At 39.8% G+C, this 18,600-nt stretch overlaps 3 protein-coding genes across 4 annotated transcripts; 2 read left to right on the top strand and 1 right to left on the bottom strand.

The window, feature by feature from the left end:
• Positions 1-555: 555 nt before the first annotated feature.
• Positions 556-3,366, bottom strand: rpz2 (rapunzel 2). Its single transcript, XM_085263251.1, has 2 exons — positions 3,281-3,366; positions 556-1,652 (listed from the first exon to the last, which is right to left on the bottom strand). Exon 2 carries the CDS (start codon positions 1,603-1,605, stop codon positions 919-921), a length of 687 nt encoding a protein of 228 aa, XP_085119377.1. The 5' UTR covers positions 1,606-1,652; positions 3,281-3,366; the 3' UTR covers positions 556-918.
• A 5,631-nt stretch (positions 3,367-8,997) lies between these two features.
• On the top strand, positions 8,998-12,430 carry LOC146549172 (uncharacterized). Its single transcript, XM_085262475.1, has 4 exons — positions 8,998-9,106; positions 9,740-9,823; positions 11,055-11,625; positions 11,757-12,430. Exons 2-4 carry the CDS (start codon positions 9,756-9,758, stop codon positions 12,051-12,053), a joined length of 936 nt encoding a protein of 311 aa, XP_085118601.1. The 5' UTR covers positions 8,998-9,106; positions 9,740-9,755; the 3' UTR covers positions 12,054-12,430.
• A 1,250-nt stretch (positions 12,431-13,680) lies between these two features.
• Positions 13,681-17,762, top strand: LOC146549171 (transmembrane protein 272-like). 2 transcript variants are annotated; one of them, XM_085263279.1, is made up of 6 exons: positions 13,681-13,837; positions 14,252-14,399; positions 14,482-14,524; positions 14,629-14,679; positions 14,782-14,973; positions 16,235-17,762. In XM_085263279.1, the coding sequence occupies exons 3-6, from the start codon at positions 14,482-14,484 to the stop codon at positions 16,483-16,485; spliced, it is 537 nt and encodes a 178-aa protein (XP_085119405.1). In that variant the 5' UTR covers positions 13,681-13,837; positions 14,252-14,399; the 3' UTR covers positions 16,486-17,762. The 2 variants fall into 2 exon arrangements, with proteins under 2 accessions (XP_085119405.1, XP_085119406.1); XM_085263280.1 differs by having other exon boundaries at positions 13,681-13,843.
• The last annotated feature ends 838 nt before the right edge of the window (positions 17,763-18,600 follow it).

Raw genomic sequence — 18,600 nt, 5'->3', positions numbered from 1 at the left:
GTTTGTGTTATTAAGCTGAAATTTTGAGGAAATCTGAAACTATGTGTTTTGTTTTTTTAATTTTTTTTTACAGGCAGACTCAAATTTCCATATAGGAAAATCGAAAGCTGACAGGAACTCTGGGAAAGAGTGTGGGGGAATAACACACTGGGGGTGGTTTTGGGGCAACCTTGAACCCATACCTCTACATATGGGTTTTGCATATGGGTCACCTGCTCAACCAAGTGAGCTGCACAGTAGATTCACCCCAGTGCTATTTATGCTTAAAGCGTAATCATAATTCATGAATTACAGGCTTCTTTAAACCCAGAATAATTACTACATTGTTGAACTCAGTGAAAGAAAGGAATGTATTAAATAGACATCAAGTTCTCATGAAGTCAAGTCAATTGTTTTGCTGGTATTATGATAGCAGTTTCTGTTTCAGAGAGCCACTTTTCAAAAGGAACTGAAGTATGGATATAAATAAAATTCTTGTGAGTTTATTAACTGTGTAGTGGGGTTTGGTTTCTAGCAGCTCAGCAGACTGAGTTATTAGAGAAGTTCCAGACTTGCCCCTCATGAATTGACTTTATTTTTTTTGCTGCAGCTTTATTTCACAAATATACAACTTGACTGTATAATAATTCATACATTTTATTGTATAAAATTTCAGCATCTATTGAGGCGCAGCACAAAGCAGCTGAACATTATAGTGGTAACTCTGAAAGCAGTATACATTGTCAAGACAACAAGTAAGATGCTGCAGTACAACCATCCAGTGCAGCTCAAGTGCTCAAATGAAAACATGGCTTTGGTCTTACATATATTTTTATATAATAGCATAATTTATTTTTTTTAAATCCACAGCTGAGAGTCCTGATTGGTCCCCTTGTTAGTACCACCAGACTCAAAGGATGTCCTCTCTCCTTGTGGGGCTTAGGATGCTTGGGGTTTGCACTCGCTGAGCACCTCCTGCATCTTCTCCTGGATGTCCTGCACCCTGCCAGTCCACTTCTCGCGCACTTCATCTTCATCGTCCTCTGTAACAGCTGTGTAGCCCATGAGGGCGATGAGGCCCATGTGGAAGAGGTGGGTGATGTGTGAACAGCGGCGCTCCATGATTTCTCGGTCGCCTTCACAGTGTTCAAAGTACACTTTTAGCAGCGGTTTTCCGAATAGCGTTTGTGTACCCACCACGCCACGATAATACACATCCAGGCTCATGTCAGACTTGTCCCTCTCATAAATCTTCTCAAAGGTCTCCATGTGGCGCGTGGCGTTGCCTGGATCTTTCTTCACCAGTGCCACCATGTTGTTGAAGGCATTGTACTGGTGCTTGATGTACTCCTCGTACTTGCCGTAGGTTTCGTTCACCTCGTCAATGTGGATCTTCTTCAGGCATTCCTGGTTCTTCTGAGAGATGCTCTGTAGTTTGGTGTGGATCGCTTGAAAGTCCTTCTCCAGAGGATGATCCTCTTCATCCATCAGGCCCTTGCGAGCCACTCCAACCAGGGAAGAGACAACACCAAAGATGGGGTCAATGGAGGAGGCGAAGGAGGAAACCTTCTCCACACAGCACAACACTTTGGCTGCGGTCTTCTTGATTTGTGCTGAATCAGCCATCACTGCTGTTTTTCTTCTGCCAAGTTAAAAGTGCACACAGAGTGAATCTGGAGAGACAGAACAAAAGATTTTAAGGTTAAACAGACTAATACTTATACAGCACCTTTCTGCTCTATTTGAGCACTCAAAGTGCTTTCTTCTTAAAAGCTTCATTCACCAAAAAACTTTTCACCTAATATTCACACACTGACACTGGATCGAAAACATCTGGAGCAATTAAGGGTTTAGTATACTCCCCAAGGTTGCTTTGATATCCAGACTAGAGGAGTCAGGGATTGAACCACCGATCTTTCAACTGGTAGATAGCCCGCTCTACTTACTGGCCCTTTAAAACTGCATCCACACTGTGCTAGATATAGCATATGACCACACCAGCTTTAACTCTGAACTGGGTCGCAAATCCCTCTTTTTCTTATGGCTGCTCCCGTCACTCATCCAAGTGACCTCTTCAGAAGTCATCTAAGTGCTACATCAAGATGAACAGAATCCACTTTTTGACATGTTTTGTTAACTATTTTATCATTTGTTTGCCACTACAATTAAATACCCTTCCAAAAAAATTCCCCGCTGGAATGAAAGCCTGCCCACGTTTTGCACCTAACAGGTGTGTTAAGTCACAAACGTTTCCCCCCTTTTCACAGGCCAACTAAAAGCAAGCTAACTGCTGGCATACACACATGTCACCAGCTGCTGCCTATGCACCATATCGTGTAGAGTAATACTTAAAGGTGTCATCTTACACTTAATGTTATGGGCAACATGTGACAGGGAAGGCATGTGTCATTACTGATAAACCTTTTGGTGTTTTCTAAGTTTTTCATGTAAAAACACAAGGAAGAATTTTGTTAACAAAGTAAAAGTCCAGTTCAGTGATACTTCATATGTGACAGAGCACAAAAAAGACCCACAAATAATCACGTCTATGATACGTGAGCAAACTTTTGTCATTTTATGTCAAAAAAAGTTAGTAATTCTTAGAAAACTTGTAACAACATATAGTTTAAGTTTAAAGAGAAGTATTCAGCTAAAATGAAACAAGCATGGTTTTATAATTTCAATCACCGGCATTTTGTTTGCAGTAAAGCACAAAAAATACATTTTTATGCAAAATAATATGTTAAAGACTCAAAGATGATCAATTCTTAATGACGTAAAGAAGGATATAAGCGAATCCTTTCATTTAGGAAGCATAAACCGAGACAATTTACTGAATGATTACTTACCACATCAGTGTAAATGTTCATCTGTGAAACTATGCATCCACATCTAATAGCAGTGCATCTTTGTCATACTTCTAGCATTAATCATCAATCTCAATGTTGTCGTGCTGGAAAAATAACTCAGGGATAACAGTAGGTGTGTCTATTTGTAGTAACACTAGAAAGACTGGAAACAAAGAAATGGCTCCAGGTTGTGAACTTCAGTAGCTCATCTACTGAGCACTTTCAATCCCAGAAGCTATTTCTTTTGGCAGCTTCAACCTAAACCCAGTCTCGGGATTGTGTTGCTGTTTGTTTCCAAGCTTGTTTCTCTCATTTCCTGATTCTCTGCCTCTCCTACATGAATCACCCTAGCATGCTGCTACCAGTCCCCCCTATCAAACTCGCTTTCAAATAGACTCTAAACACCCTTCAGATCAGAGACTGTGAAGCACAGAAGGCAGATGTTTACTCACCAAAGATAAAACTGCTGGTTATCCTCAGTCTACTGCAGCCGTCTGGCTTTGCCTTCCACCATTTTCCACCCTATAGTCAAATAAGGACAACCCCTTCCTGCCAAATAAGGGAGCAGATACAAGGAAGTGAGTCATGCGTGCTCTGTGCTGATTGGCTGAGAGAGTCCATCTAGAAACACTGTGGCTGAAGCTCCAACCACATGCTGGAATACCAGCCCTTGTTGCCTTTTGTCATTGTTTTAATCATATGGTCACACACCTTCCCAACCAGTTTGGGTGACGAGATACTACAGAAATTATCAGTAAAATGAAGTGAAATGCATCATCGCGCCTAATGAGCTGAAACAAATGTCTCCCTATTGTCTTTGCTGCTTATGTGTGTTAGTATCAGTATCGTCATGAAAGAAATATTTATTCATTGTCTTTGCATTTATTCGTTCATTCATTTTTCAGGATGTGAGTTGAGACGAATAACAAAAGAAAACCTGTGTTTCTGGAAATGGCTTTGTTTACTAGTGAAAAAGAACATTTCAAGATACAGTATCACTGCCTGCTGACAGCAGCTTTCATTTGAATATTTTTCATACTAGTCACATAAAACTTACGTACACACTTTTATTTTTTTGGTATGTTTTCTTTTTAGCATTTCACGACATTTGAGACACAAAAATATAAAAATAAATGAATAAATATTGGCGCACTAAGAGTTTAGCAAGAGGAAATGTTATTTAAACCTAAGAGTTTTATGTTTATTTAAAATTACATCTGTTCACGAGGAAGTCAAATGGAGGAAGTCAAACAAAGTGTTACTTTTTGACCACCAGAATTGAGTCTAAGCTTTCGCCTCCTCTCTTATTTACAAAGGTCTCTCCATATTTTTGATTTGGTTGACTTTTTACACTGGAAATTCAGATACAACCCCAAAGGGAAGAGAAAATATAATTTTTTACAACTTGGGTAAAGTGACCCTCTAATTATCCTAAAAAGTCTACACAGACTGAGTGCGCTTTTAGGAACAAGGTGACACACATACAGAAGGATCTTGAGTTTTACCAACATAAACAAATAAGGAAAATGTCTGCCTTAAACAAGAGGCTGGTCTAGGTTCAGTTTCAAAACTTGCCTTGCAAAGCCTGATTTTCCTGGTACGATGTCTGCTGGGAAAAACAGCCAATGACAGCAACAGGCCTGGCAGATTTAAGAGCGTGATGAAACTGATTTCATTCATAATGAAGAAGATAATGTTAAAAAAAATAGTGTCAGATATGTACAGATCGTGTAAGAGAAGCCATTCTGATAATCAGAGTCATTGGATCAAAGTCTCAAGTATCCAGAGGATTCCTGAGGTCATTATGCTGTCATTAAATATTAACCACTTTTTGAATTTGGACATCTGCCCTTATAGAAAACTTTATTTTTAATAGACCGTCTGTAGGTCCCAAGAGTACAAAGACCCAAGGCTACGCATCTCACGGTGAGATGAGGGAAAAGATAGGTCCAGATGAAGTGCCTACAGCCAAAGGCCAAGAGTCCTACACAACCAGAGGCAGTGGGCAGACTTCTCTGCTATTAGCTACAAAGATCCACTCGTAAATTATTCTTTTTTTTTCTTTGGTATATAAAATAAAACACTGACACTAGAGTGTGTGTGTGTGTGGCCCCTCGTCATACCATACAAGGCATAACTTCTTATCAACCTCTCCAGTCACCCCATACAGGATGCGACCTTTCAACGAACTAAGGTGTGTAAAAAGCAGAAGTGAGCAGTCCTGCACCTCAGATGAACAGAACCTTGTGGTTTCTAAATGTGTAAGGAAAAATTACAGCAACAAAGCTGCTTCTTCCATCATAGAAGGAGAAACATTTTATCAGCACACACACACAAGCAGTGGTTATATATATCTTAGCACAAATGACAATCTCAAAAGCATCAACTCTAACAGATACAACAGTCAGGAGCTCAACAAACAAGTCCAAGCATGTCTTTTATTTTTACTTTTTTATATTGAAAGACTTTTGTGATGTCTTGTTCTGTATAAAGTTTTACTTGATGGTAGTCAGAGACAATATTACCATTTATTTAATTTTAACATTAAACTTTCAGGATTTTCTGTCTCTGTTCGCATTCACCTGAAACTTCCTCTGGACACACCCTGAAGTCTTTGGTTAACTTTCCTAAGACAACACAAGTTTATTCACACGGTCACAGCATATGTGTTACACACATTCTGTATGAAGTACTTTATTTCATGTTTAAGTTTACATAGGAATACCTAAACCTTGAAAATAACTTTGGCACAGGTGGTCATATGAAGGATGAATTATTGCCCTGAAGATAATCAGCTGTCCCATCACAGATAGACTGGGCTTCTTTAAAAAAAAAAAAAGGCTAAAAAAAACCCCATAATAATATATGATTAAAAAAGCATTTCCACCTTAGACTTTATTTGAAACATCCTTGAAGTCAACATAAAGTCACCCACTGGGATGTAGACTTCTGTCCAAAACCTGGAATCGGCCTTTTTAGCTTGTTTTGGAGCCACAGGTGGACTGCTATCTTATCAGGTAATACCACAAGGAGTACATACAAAGTAACTTAAGATCACAGTCAACATCTCACACTGGGTCAAAGGCCAGGGAATAAAAGTGTGTTTTTAAACCAGATTGCAAACCAACAAGTGAACCCACAATTTTTGAGCCACAACTTCAAAGCTCTGTCCCTTCTGAGTTTGAGTTGCGTCTTTGAAACAAGCAAAAGCATCTGTTCTGCTGACTTGAGACAATGAGGTGGGATATATGGGTGCAGCAGCTCACACAGACAAAATGGGGCACAACCATTAAAAGACTTCAAGACAAATAAAAGGATTTTAATAATTACTGATAATGGATTTCTCATATGGGGCCAGAGAGCAAAAGTCCATACAGGGAGTGTCTAAAGTTTAGACCCAGTAGTACCTGCAACTTCTCTAGACTCTAAAGGACACAACCATCTCCTGATGTTGATAAGGCAGAGAGTGGACAGAGTATGCACCAGTGTGCGTAAGTGGAAAATAAACTTGACAGTTGTCTGCATAACAATGTACGAAAATATTGTGTTTCCAGAAAATAGTGCAAAGTGATAGCAGGTGCAAAGAGAAAAGGAGCAGCCCAAGAATGCAGCCTTGTGGTACCCCCCCAGGGGAGGACAGCAGAGGTAGAGGTAAAACCATCAATGCTGACACAAAATTTCTGTCATAGAGTTAGTCCCTAAACAATTACAGAGCTGAGCCAGTAATGCCCACCCACTGCTCCAGCCTGGAGATGAGGATTTCACAGTACATTGTGTCAAAGGCAGCTGTTAAGTCCAAAAGCACAACTTGCACACATTCACCAGAATCAGTTGCTAAAAGAATATTATTAAAAAGCTTTACAAGAGTGGCTTTGGTGCTGCGGTGAGTTTTAAACTCAGACTGGAACACTTCCAGAATTGCTTTGTTCATACAGGAAGGACTTTAATGGGGTGTAGATATTTTTTTCCAGGAGGAGACAAAAAAAAGAGAGACTTGAAAGGTGGCTTGAAGTTTGATAAAAACAGGAGGGTCAAAGCCAGATATTTTCAGCAAGGGCAAATAATATACAAGTTATACTGAAAGTTATAAACAAGCATACTAGCTATAGACCCAAACCACTTTTTGTATTTGTCCATAAACATGAACAGCTGACATGAATGGCACTGACCATTGACTTGCATTTGGAGCCATTGAGTGGCCATTACGCCAACTGCAGTTTTTGGCTCCATTTGATATTTCTGCTTGTTTTCACAAGGAAACTATCAGGACAGCCAAGGATTATGTAAATACTCTTACAGTATCTAATAAAAACAGCACATAACACTGACAGTGATAAAATCTTATAAACACTGAACATTAAACACTCCACCTCCGCTGACTATTTGAGTAAAAAGCAGCATAGACATTAATTCATCATTTAAATATGGTGTAAAAGTTACAGGGGGAAGTTCTGCTTAAATTAAAAGACATTTAAGATACTTCTTGTTCCTTTATATTACAGATTTTTTTTCTCCATTTTAAGGTATCATCCATCACTTATTAACCTAGACTAAATTTGTCAGTGAGTAAATATGGCTATTCTGAGTAAGGTTGTCTATGAATAACGTTATTTCCAGTAAAAACTAGTTTCCAAAAAGCACATGTCAGCTATTTGAGAGATTGTGGGTTCTTTAATCTTTACAACTGGACAGACTTCAAAAGCGACAATATTGTAATGCTCCTTTCATTTTTGCATGTTCTTCTGATCTTCTTCTCGTGGTTGCATTTATTAATAATTCTCCACCCTTTCTTTCACTTACAGAGCTGTTGATGCTTTCCTGGACTACATTCAGTGTATGCTGGATAAGCAGCTCCTCCTATAGTTATATTTGATCTAAATCTTGAGTATATTTACCAGTCTGTGCCAGGTGAATTTGTTATGTTTCGCTCAAATTCACCTGGCGTCAAATATTTATTCAAAACTGCAGCAATTTCTGTTCTACACACTCTGGATTGGTGACATGTAGAGACAGCTAAGCAAACATGATTAAACAAGACAAAGACTAGGCTGTTGTGCAATGTTTGACTGTGATATGAGACAAACTGAGCAAACATCTGCATTTTTCCACATGTTTACACACTACCAGATACATCTTAGATTGAGTTAAAAATATATTTGAGTAAAAATTCATCTGTTGTGTCTAAAGAGACCCTAATAGCCTAACTTTCAACACTATATAGTGGTAATTCTTGAAATTCTCAGAATAAATTATGTTATACTGGCCCTGTGTGTGGCCCTTAAGTCCATCCACTGCATGAAACCAAAGAATGTTTGGGCTCCTCCCTCTTTAAGCCTACTTTCTTTCTATTGGCTGTTTCTTTTAAACAGAAGGTTTGGACAGCTCCTATAGCCTGACAGCCAAAAATGTGTGGATGTGATGTCCTCATTAGGGTTATCCCCCTAAGTGACATCATGCAGAACCATGATAATTAAAAATAAAATAAAATGTTGAACCGGAGTGTTTGTAGCACTCTTTTGGCTCACAGTGGTCATCATTTTGACCATGTCTGACATTAGCATCTGCCACTGTAACAGCATATATTTGACAGAAAATAAGGACGTTGCATAACAGTTCTCCTTTAAAGTTTGACAATTAAAAACTTGCATTTTATTCGAGGGTACGATGTGCCTTCTCTTCTTAATAAGAACTGGAAGTGACCATTATTAGGCTTCCTTAACTGAATTAAAGCCCACCTCACAGCCTTCGATGCAGTTTGTGTAGATCTTTCCTTGTTACCATTTTCCATTCAATCCATTTAAGTTCCCCTGAAATTTTCATTCCAATATTAACACTGGGCTTATATTAACTTATGAAGACTGATAAACGCTGTGAGAAATCACTCAGCTGTAACATGACTGCATACAACTGACTTGTACCAAAGAAACATGATAATTTCTGTGTTTTTATTCTCTATTTTAAACCATAATTCAGACAAAAATTAAAGTTTTAAAATATATAAAAACACATATAAAATTGGATTTTTCATCTACTTCTTTGGCATTATTTTCATTATGTATATTCAGGGACAGCTACCCCTCGCACTGACGCTCCCACCCACCCTCACACATGCACAGTACTGCACTCCCACCCCTCAACTCCTCCTCTGTATTAGTTCCCACAGTAATCTCCCAAATCACCAAATTTTGCCTCTGACACCTCAACTCCCCGCTCTCCCTGTTCGACACTCCCAGGACGTTTCTGGACTGGACCGAGGACGGCTCCCCAGCTCGTTTCAGGTAAGAACAGAAGCAAACAGCGAGGCACATCAGCAGGTTTGACACAGTAGCTGTGGATGTTTGGTTCAGCTTTGGGATTAGAAAGCTTTAAGCCTGCCATTGAAATGGGCCACGGGGTTCAGCAGAGGTCGACCTCGAGCTGGTTCAGAATCAGTTGCTACTGTTCCACTGTTACAGTTTTACTGCTTTTTAGATTGGCGTGTTTTCATGATGGGAACAGCTCTTCAGCTTCTGTTTTCTCTGTTGTTGTTTTACATGTTTGTCATCCAACAATACATAATTGACCATAAAAAAAAAACCTTGTCCTTCAGACAATGGATTTAAGTCGGCACTTGTAATGAGGAGTTTATTACAGACAATATTTTAAATAAATTTATTTTTCAGTGAATTTTTTTGTGGAAAAAAGAGCTTGCCTTACTTTAATGAGCACATTTTTAATAAGTCAGCGTGTATATTTGGATGACTGCTCCAAACACGTCATTGTTTACATGCAAAATTTTGTAAGATTTTTCTTTAAGTTTTTGTTGCACCTCTTTTCTTTTTTTTCTTCTTTTTTTAAATGGGTCAATTCTATCATTACATTAAACTGGATCTTGTTATTTTTCATGCTCTTAAATTTTAATCTGTTTCCAGGACTGGAAAATCAGAAATGAGGAACAATATGAGACAAGATTCAGTGAAAATGCACAAGTTGTTAATCGAGCTGGTCCTGCTGGGGTGAGTAAGTCAAAGAGGAGCTACTTACCCACAACAAATATATTTCCATTTTAGGTTTTAGTCCAGTTCAGTGCAACTTTTATTTCTTATTGCACCAACAGTTCAGAACATCAAGCACACACAATAAATCAAAAGAAAAAGTAAGTAAGTTTAAGTGCTTCTCTCAGTAAAACTGGAAGAGAGTCAATATTTCAAAGGTTCTGTCATGTTTAAGCCAAAGACATCCTTGGAAAATAGAAGCAGTTAAAAGATTTATTAATACAGCAGTATATTTAAATAGTAGCAGGAATTGCACATCAAGGACAAAGAAGAGACAGCATGAACAATTGAAAATGAAGACTGACACAAGAATTGAGTTTAAAATCTAACAAGAGCATTACCACTGACAAAAATTGACCAACGTGGTAACAGTTGAGAAAGAAAGCTGTTCTAAATGCTGTGGTGAAGATTAGATGATGGGAGACAGCTGTGCCGCCCCACTGCAGCTGGGCACTCCTCTCTGAGGTCCTACAACCAACCAGTGGAACTTCATGAGAACTGGTGGTGAGAAAGACAGAGAGTTAGAGGTACAGAAAGGGAGAGCGGCCAGAAGAAGGCCACTGGCCTCCATGACCATGAAGTTTTAGAATCACATATATAAAACAAGAAAAAAAAGTAAAATTATTTGCAGGAATGAAAGAATAAAGTTTCATCTACGATTCTGTTTTCATTTGTCTCGTCTTCATCTCCTCACCCCTGAATGGCCATGGCAGATGGTTGCCCCTCCCTGAGCCTGGTTCTAATGGGAATTTCTTCCTGTCAAAAGGGAGTTTTTCCTTTCCACTGTAACCAAGTACTTTGTGATAAATGGTCATCTGATTGTTGGGGTTTTCCTCTGTATTAATGTAAGATTTTATAATCCTACAATACACAAATACTTTGGTTGCTATTGAAAATGATTTAGAACACCCTACTTTCCACTTTCACTGGTCAGTAGTTGATGATTTCATACCTTCGGATTTTAATCTTTATTCTGGAGTGGCGATGTACCACATCCTCCTGTGTAGTACTGAAAATCCAGGATTAATCCTGAAGTTACCTGGATAATTTTAAATACTGGTGTAGTGTAGGCCTAAGGACTGTCCCATGGGGCAACTGTGGCTCAGGTGGATTGATTCCTTTCTCTGGACCTGAGAGCAAAAATTTGAAAAGCCCTGTACTAGATAAGTTATTTTATCTGTCTGTGTTTTAGAGTCATTAGTTCGAGTAACGGTGCAATCCAGAGGCCTGACTATGATGACACACCCAACCCAGAGTTCCTCAACCTGGCCTGGATGGCCAGCATCCCTGATGATCGGCTGCTGTCAGAGATCACCATGCCTGGGACACACAACACCATGGCCCTATATGGTGGTGTGTATGCAGAGTGCCAGACCTGGAGCCTGGCCTCCCAGCTCCGTGCTGGTGTTCGCTTCCTAGACATCCGTGTGCGTCATGTCAACGGAAACCTCACCATTCATCACGGGGTGTCCTACCAGCGAGCGCACTTTGGCGACGTCCTGGAGGGAGTGACTGACTTCCTGCAGGAGTATCCAACTGAGACAGTGCTAATGCGTCTAAAGGAGGAGTTCAGTGAGACGGGTGACATCTATGGTGCTGTGGTAGACTACATCAATCGCTACTCTCACTGGGACCTGCTGTGGCACAGCCGACTCGTGCCAACCATGAGTGAGGCTCGAGGGAAGATCATCATCCTGCAGAACTTCAATGGGCCAGATCTGGGGATGCGTTATGATTCAATGGACATAGCTGATGACTGGAAGGTCTGCCTACATTTTTATACTCAAACTACCTGTGATGTCAGTAGTGTTTTATATTCATTACCTTGCCTATGTTCCACGTGATCCTACTTGGTTTCTGCACTATTTTAAATTACACTTGGTGTTCCCTCCAGGTGCCCACACTGGCACATGTGCAGGAGAAATGGCAGAGTGTCTACAACCACTTGGAGGCTGCACCTTCAGGAAACAAAGCCCAGATTTTTCTCACCTACAGCAGTGGAGCCGGAGTGTTCGCGCACCCCAGGGCCGTCGCACAGCTCATCAACCCACAGCTGTACGAGTACCTGAGGGCCAAGACGGACCTGAACCAGCGCTTTGGAATCATATGCATGGACTTTCCCGCTGCCCCTATTATTCAAATGATCATTGACTTCCAATTAAAAGAGGCTTTTAAGACAGAGCAGGTCTAATAACACAATTCTTAGCCACTTAACTTCTTCACTGACAAAGTAATTAATCAAACGTTTCGGTGCTAATATCTGACCGAGCTCGGCAAAAGTAATTATGATGGAAAGTTTGCCGGGGATGAAATGTCTCATCTGCAAAAGATTTGGGGAATAAAATAAATGCAACTCAAAAATAAATCAGAGGTGGCGCCAAGTGTTTGAGTTTTTGACAGTAATGAACTGCTGTGAAAACTGCTGACATGTGTTATAATTGCTGTGGGGACACTGCAGTGAACATAAATCACCAGTTAGGTCATATGGAAATTGGAATAAAGCTTAAACAAGCCAACTGAGTAACATTAATGTTCTTGAACTCGCAGAGTTTAACATGAGTCCAACACTTGAGCTGATATTGAGGTCTTTAGAGAAGCTTGAAACAGCCTCCTCTATGACCTCTAACCAGCACCATACTACCAGGAGCTGTTTTCATCCAGTCACATGGTGGCAGCATTGCTTTGTTAGTGGTACTTCCATCTTCCTCTGGCTTACTGCTTACTGTAAGCAGTGAACAACTAGCTTAACCATTGCATCTCAGACCCACTCCAGCTGTCCAAATTTGCAGAACTTGAACCACATTTCTTAATTGAAGCTCCATTAAACAAACTCCACTGATTTTTATGCAGCAATGTTTGTTTACTACTCTTGCTTTCATGTAGAAAAGCATAGATAAAACATACTTCTGTAATAAGTGTCTGGAGATCAATGCACTACATCACTTGGGTGGAGGTAGAAACAAGGAAGCCTACGGGACTCTCATTTGCTCCATTCTCATCTCTGCAAGTAAGGAGCAGTACTGCCAACTGCACTCTCTATCACCCACAATCTCAGGCTTAACGTTTGGTGCAGGGATTGAATCATGGGTAATGTAGGCTCCTGGATTTATTTGGAATTTGATCCTTTGGTCCTACAGCCTCAAAAGGCTTTGTTTAAAAAAATTAAACAGTTTTTTTTCTAAATACTTCCCCTGTATAAAAGTGCAATAATAAATTGCTGGGCTTCACCTTTAATTCAGGGATAAGAACAAATCCCCAGTTTAGCACCAGTGGTTTTAAAATGCTGCTTGAAACTCTAAACTGAAAACAAGTAGCCAGTGAGCCATAAAGATTAAACTCACTTTAATCAACTTTTTCTAATATTCAATATTCTGTTGAAAGCTCAGAGCAAAAAGACATAAATCAACAGATACCTTGTATTATTCAAAGACAATCTTTGTCTGGCAAATATTTTATTTTATAATATTTTGTCCTTCTATAAAATGATATACAACAAAATTTGTTGCACTTCTGCTTAAAAAATGGTTCTCCCTGTAGTTAAAAAGTAAGAGTAATAATATAAGAGATGAATAAGAAAGAAAATAAATAACAATAAAGTAAATCTCATACAGTCTATAATTCAAGGTGCTAACGCAGGGGTGAGCAATTCCAGGCCTCGAGGGCCGGTGTCCTGCAGCTTTTAGATCTCACCTTGGGTCAACACACCTGAATCACATGATTAGTTCGTTACCAGGCCTCTGGAGAACTTCAGGACAGGTTGAGGAGCTAATTTAGCCATTTAAATCAGCTGTGTTGGTTCAAATCAGCTGTGTTGGAGGCCTGGAGTTGCCCACCCCTGTGCTAATATATGGTTTTAAAGCAGCATCAGGGTGGTGACGCCCTCTGTGTTAAAAAAAAATGATTTAAAAGTCTGTTGCTGTGTGTTTTTAGTGTCCTGTATCATTTGCTTGAAGGCAGAAGTTTGAAGAAATGGAGGTGAGGGTGAGATGAGTCCTTAATGATGTTTGTTGCTTTCTGAAGCACAGTTTTAATGTTCAGCTTCTGTACACAAACTGTTTGATAGTTGAAAGTGGCAGTCGGTATTTATTGGCACGCGAGAAAAAGCTCATAGTTATAACAGGAAAGCTGATTTTCCTGTGTGCACCACATAAGCTGTCCTGTGGCTTACAATGACCTAGCCCTTGTGCTGCTTCATGATTTAACATGTACCGATTATGTCACTTCAAAATGTAAATCATTTTGATATATAAATATATAATCTAAGAAGCTGTATGGTTTACAAGATCAATGGAAGGATTTCATGTAACTACTTTGTCTTAAGGAAATCTTAAACTGCACATAAACCGTGTCAGATAACAGAGGCTGATTTTTATCATTATTTCCTCTTAGTGAGACAGTGTTGCAACAGTCGCTGAAAGGCTCGAACGTGTATGTCTTAACATCCTGCACTTTGCTAAGAAGTAGCTAACGGCAACTCGTGTAGTTCTCCTCTTCTGAATACTTGAAGATTAAAAAGGCTCCACTCACAACTGGACAGGTACCGTAGAGCTCTGCTTCTGCTTCCTCTTCATGTTTTGGCTGTGACAAAACTGACTGTAGATATTAACCTCTCTCCACAGATGGATCTAAGGCCTCAAACTGCCTCACAAGTCACAGGAATTGGTTAGATTAGTTTCTGCATCTCATTTTTGTCTCACTTTTTCATAATTTAACCTGTTTTACTGTTAAACCAGTCCTTTACCCTCTTTCTCTTTTTGTTTTTGCAGTGGTGGTGAACATTATATGGTGGATGGTAATGATAGCAGCCATTGGACTGGGTAGGTTTAACAGCTTTAGTTATCCAGTTGGTGAAAACGGCACCTTTAGCATTTCGCCTATGATTGATGATGATCTTATATGGTGGTTCTGTTGCATCACAGGGGCCACACACCTGACAAGTTGTACCATACAGCCCCACATCCCCATTTACCTGATCGTGCTGGGGGCAAACAGCATCCTCTCACTAACTCTGACCTACACCAGCAGCGCCTTTGATGATGGAGCAATCCACGTCCTGTCCACAGCCTGTATGACAGTTCTTCACATCTTCAGTTTTGCCTGGTTCATAGCAGGTGGGAGAAAAAAAACTTTCTGAACTCTTCATTTTGCATGAAATTAGACACAAAACTCACGTGCACTTACTGGCCAGTTTATTAGATACAACTTTTTAACTGCTTGTTATCACAAATATCTAATCAGCCAATTATATGGCTGCAACTCAGTGCACACAGAAATGTAGACATGGTTAAAACATCCTGGTGAAAATCAAACTGAGCATCAGAATGAGGAAGTAAGGTGATCTTAAGTGACTTTGAATACAGCATGGTTGTTTGTTTGTGCCAGTCGTGCTGGTCTTTTGAGTATTTCTAGGGATTACAGAAAACGATTCAAAAAGGGAAAATATCAAGTGAGCAGCAGTTCTCTGAAAAAATACCTCGTGGATCCCAGAAGTAAGGGGAGAATGACCAGACTGCTTCAAACTCATAGGAAAGCAACAGTAACTCTGATAACTATTAGTTAAAACAAAGTTATGCAGAAGAGCATCTTTGAATGTCAAACCTACAACAGCAGAAAACCACACCAGATGCCACTCCTGTCAGCTAAGAACAAGAACTCAAATGGATAAATATTGCCTGGAATCACGAGCCTTGATTTCTACTAATCAAGACTTTGTAATGGTGTAGGGGACATTTACAAACTGAGGTCCTTTCCTTTTATGACCACATTGTTTGTGTCATAATGTGTCCAATGAGTGCATCTATAGTAAAATTGTTAATGTTGGAAATGGAAGTATTTAATCTTATTGGCATTGAGCAGACAAAAACAAATTTAGGAAATGCTGCATTCACAACCTGGTAGTAATGCCACACAAATACTTGCACCCTTCCTTATTAGATATCAGAGACCAGCGCACACAATGTGTGGTTTTCAAGGCTCAGTGAATCTATATTTGTGGTGAAAATAAGAAACCACTCTGTCTTGCAAACACATCTATCAGTAACAGTCCCCCCCCTTTTTTTACATTTTGCTTCATGATGCTTAGTTAAAGGATCGTGTAAAATGTTTTTGCAACTTTTACTGAGTTGTGGATCAGTTTGGCGAAAAAATGGTGACGTAATTGTGTGTAACGAATCAGCACATAGTATCTTCCATGGTCAAGAAACTGATGACAGTGGGTTATTTGGCTTTGCCAATCAAATCTGACCAAACCACAGCCTTTAAAAACACAGTGAAGTAGTTCAAACTGTTGCTGCTGCGACCTTTAAAGTGAATACATTGTTAAGGTTTCACTTAGAACTGAAGACCTGTGTGTTGTCTGTCTTCACCTTACAGGCAGCAGCTGGATTTATTCTGTCTATCCTCCAAACTACTTACCTGGAAAAGATCCGTACTGCCACAAGGTGACCTACCAGTTTGCGTTTGTCGTCACTACACTGGTGTGGGTCGCACTGGGTCTCATTTTCTTCTGCGGTTGTTGCTTCGGCATGCTGATCTGCTGCAGGACTATGTGTGCTAGACGTCACTTGACACCCAACCGAGGCAGTTTCTATGGTGCAATAAGTGAGTCTGCTGGTGATGTGTGATTTAAATTCCAGATTATGTCCTCAGGTATTTAAGGAAATTGTCTTTTGGCCAGTGATGCAGATTTTGATCCTCTTTCTGAGGATTGATTTTGTTTTATCACTGTGAGGGTTATTGAAGCTTTCCTCTGCAGCTGCAAACAAGAGTATTTAAAAAAGCACATTTCCAAAAGGCTACTTGATTTTTGTTTTTCTGCAGACTTCTCCCAAATGCCATAAAGGTGGCTTATTGCACCATACACCAAAAAGTTTAAGGTGTTTGCTTTATGTTGCAGCACCTTGGGTTTTTTTTTTTTTTTTTTTTTTTAAGCCCTTGTTTTCCACACGCTGATGAAGTCAGACCTATTAACTGCTAAAACATCACATTCCTTTTACACGCCACCGCCACCACGAGTGTGAAACTTCCTGTTTGTACCAGAAAAAACTGTCAGTGACTCAGCAGTAGCATCTAACAAAATGTTGGTGGTACTGGTATTTTGTGTTTTTATTTTCAGCTCTGCCATGTTTCTGTGAGTCATTTTTAGTGCATCTCAGTATGGTGCACAAAGACTTAACCGAACAGTGTTGCTTGAAAATAAAAGCTTCTTTTTTTTTTCTTTTTTTTTCTCTCCATATTGTGCAATTCAGCAGTGGTAACCTGCAACTGAATCCTCTAATGTAGCTGGATGTATCACAGAAATAGTTTTAACTAAAACCCATTTAAAAAAAAAAAAAAAAAACTACATTAGGCTGGAAAAACTTCCTCACAGGTTCAGAAGTTTTCAGAGAGTTGAGCTTAAAACTTGTGTAACTGTCGTTGCATCCAGCAAAAACACAATGTGGACCCTGTGGGGTGTTTTGTTTTGTTTTTGGTTTTTTTTTTTTTTTTTTTTTTGCTGTTTTTTTGTTTATATCTATATAAAAATGGTGGTCAATTACAGCAGCAATTCGAGCTGGTGCTCCTACATACAGTATATAGGGTGTGTATGTAGAAACCAGCGGTAGGAGCCAAATATTTCTAGGTCCAGTGTGTTTTGTTTGTGGGTGTTTGCATGTATCCAGGCATCTCTGTGAATGTAGTGGCTTTATATAGTAAATGTATTCTAAACGACTGAGAAAACAACAAACCTTGAATATTTTTTTTATTTTTATTCTTCTGCTTATGTTTTGTTAACTATCTACTCCACTGAAGTCTGTATTGAAAGAATGATATTAAATGTTGTTTACAATAAAATTGAATAGCCCTTTTGTTTGGATTTAAGAGGTTTGCCTTGATGAACACAATAAAAATGCTTTTGCAAAAACTCTTACTGCAGAGGGGGTGGACTCTTTCCTATTCTGAAGTTGGTCTTGGTGAGAGGTGGCAAGCTGCTGTGGGTATCTTAATATGAAGATTGGAGAATTTCCCAGAAGAGAAGGTTTATTGCCTGTGCCTTCGGGTACGGGAACCTGCCCTGACTGTTGTCTGCACTTTAGAGTTCAGTTCAGAGTACCCAGCCTTTTGGAGTCCCTGGGCTTGAGGGTGCTCCCCCTGTCACCCTACTAGCAGACTTCAATGCTCATCTGGGCAACGACTGTGAGACCTGGAGCGGCATGATTGGGAGAAACGGTCTGCTTGATCTGAACCCGAGTGGTGTTCTGTTACTGGACTTCTGTGCAAAAAAAACAAATTGTCCATAATGATCAGCATGTTCAACCATAAGGGTGTCCATAAGTGCACATGGCATTAGGATACCGTACGCCACAGGTCGATGATCGATTTTCTAGTAGTATCACCAGATCTGCAGCAGTATGTTCTGGACGCAAGTGAAGAGAGGACCTGAGCTGTCAACTGATAGCCACCCGGTAGTGACTTGGATCAGGTGGTGATGCTGGAAAGACCTGGTGCGCCTCAGTGTTTAGTGGCATTGTGCTGGCAGCACCTGGCAGAGGCCCCAGTTTGTGAGCTCTTCAGCTCATAGAGGCATAAAGACTTTCTGACTGCCTCTAAGAGATTCTGGGAAAATGTGAGATGACTCAGCAGAGGAAAGGGGTTTCCCACCTGCACTGTGTATAGTGCAGGTGGAGCGCTGCTGACTTCAACTGAGGATATTGTAGTGCGGTGAAAGGAATATTTGGAGAAATTATTTAATCTGACTG

Source organism: Mchenga conophoros, linkage group LG22, assembly GCF_057382185.1.
Source record: "Mchenga conophoros isolate Kocher_MC1m ecotype Shallow Benthic linkage group LG22, M_conophoros_male_GT1.1, whole genome shotgun sequence".
Classification (NCBI taxonomy): domain Eukaryota; kingdom Metazoa; phylum Chordata; class Actinopteri; order Cichliformes; family Cichlidae; genus Mchenga; species Mchenga conophoros.
The sequence above is the reverse complement of the archived record's forward strand: the minus strand, read 5'-3'. Positions and strand labels throughout refer to the sequence as shown.

Bases quoted from the DNA above. Each gene is read 5' to 3' on its own strand.
- rpz2 (XM_085263251.1), bottom strand. From the start codon at position 1,605: ATGGCTGATTCAGCACAAATCAAGAAGACCGCAGCCAAAGTGTTGTGC.
- LOC146549171 (XM_085263279.1), top strand. From the start codon at position 14,482: ATGGATCTAAGGCCTCAAACTGCCTCACAAGTCACAGGAATTG. The intron at 14,525-14,628 runs GTTAGATTAGTT...TTGTTTTTGCAG, and splicing joins CTCACAAGTCACAGGAATTG to TGGTGGTGAACATTATATGG. The intron at 14,680-14,781 runs GTAGGTTTAACA...GTTGCATCACAG, and splicing joins GATAGCAGCCATTGGACTGG to GGGCCACACACCTGACAAGT.
- LOC146549172 (XM_085262475.1), top strand. From the start codon at position 9,756: ATGAGGAACAATATGAGACAAGATTCAGTGAAAATGCACAAGTTGTTA. The intron at 9,824-11,054 runs GTGAGTAAGTCA...TCTGTGTTTTAG, and splicing joins ATCGAGCTGGTCCTGCTGGG to AGTCATTAGTTCGAGTAACG. The intron at 11,626-11,756 runs GTCTGCCTACAT...TGTTCCCTCCAG, and splicing joins ACATAGCTGATGACTGGAAG to GTGCCCACACTGGCACATGT.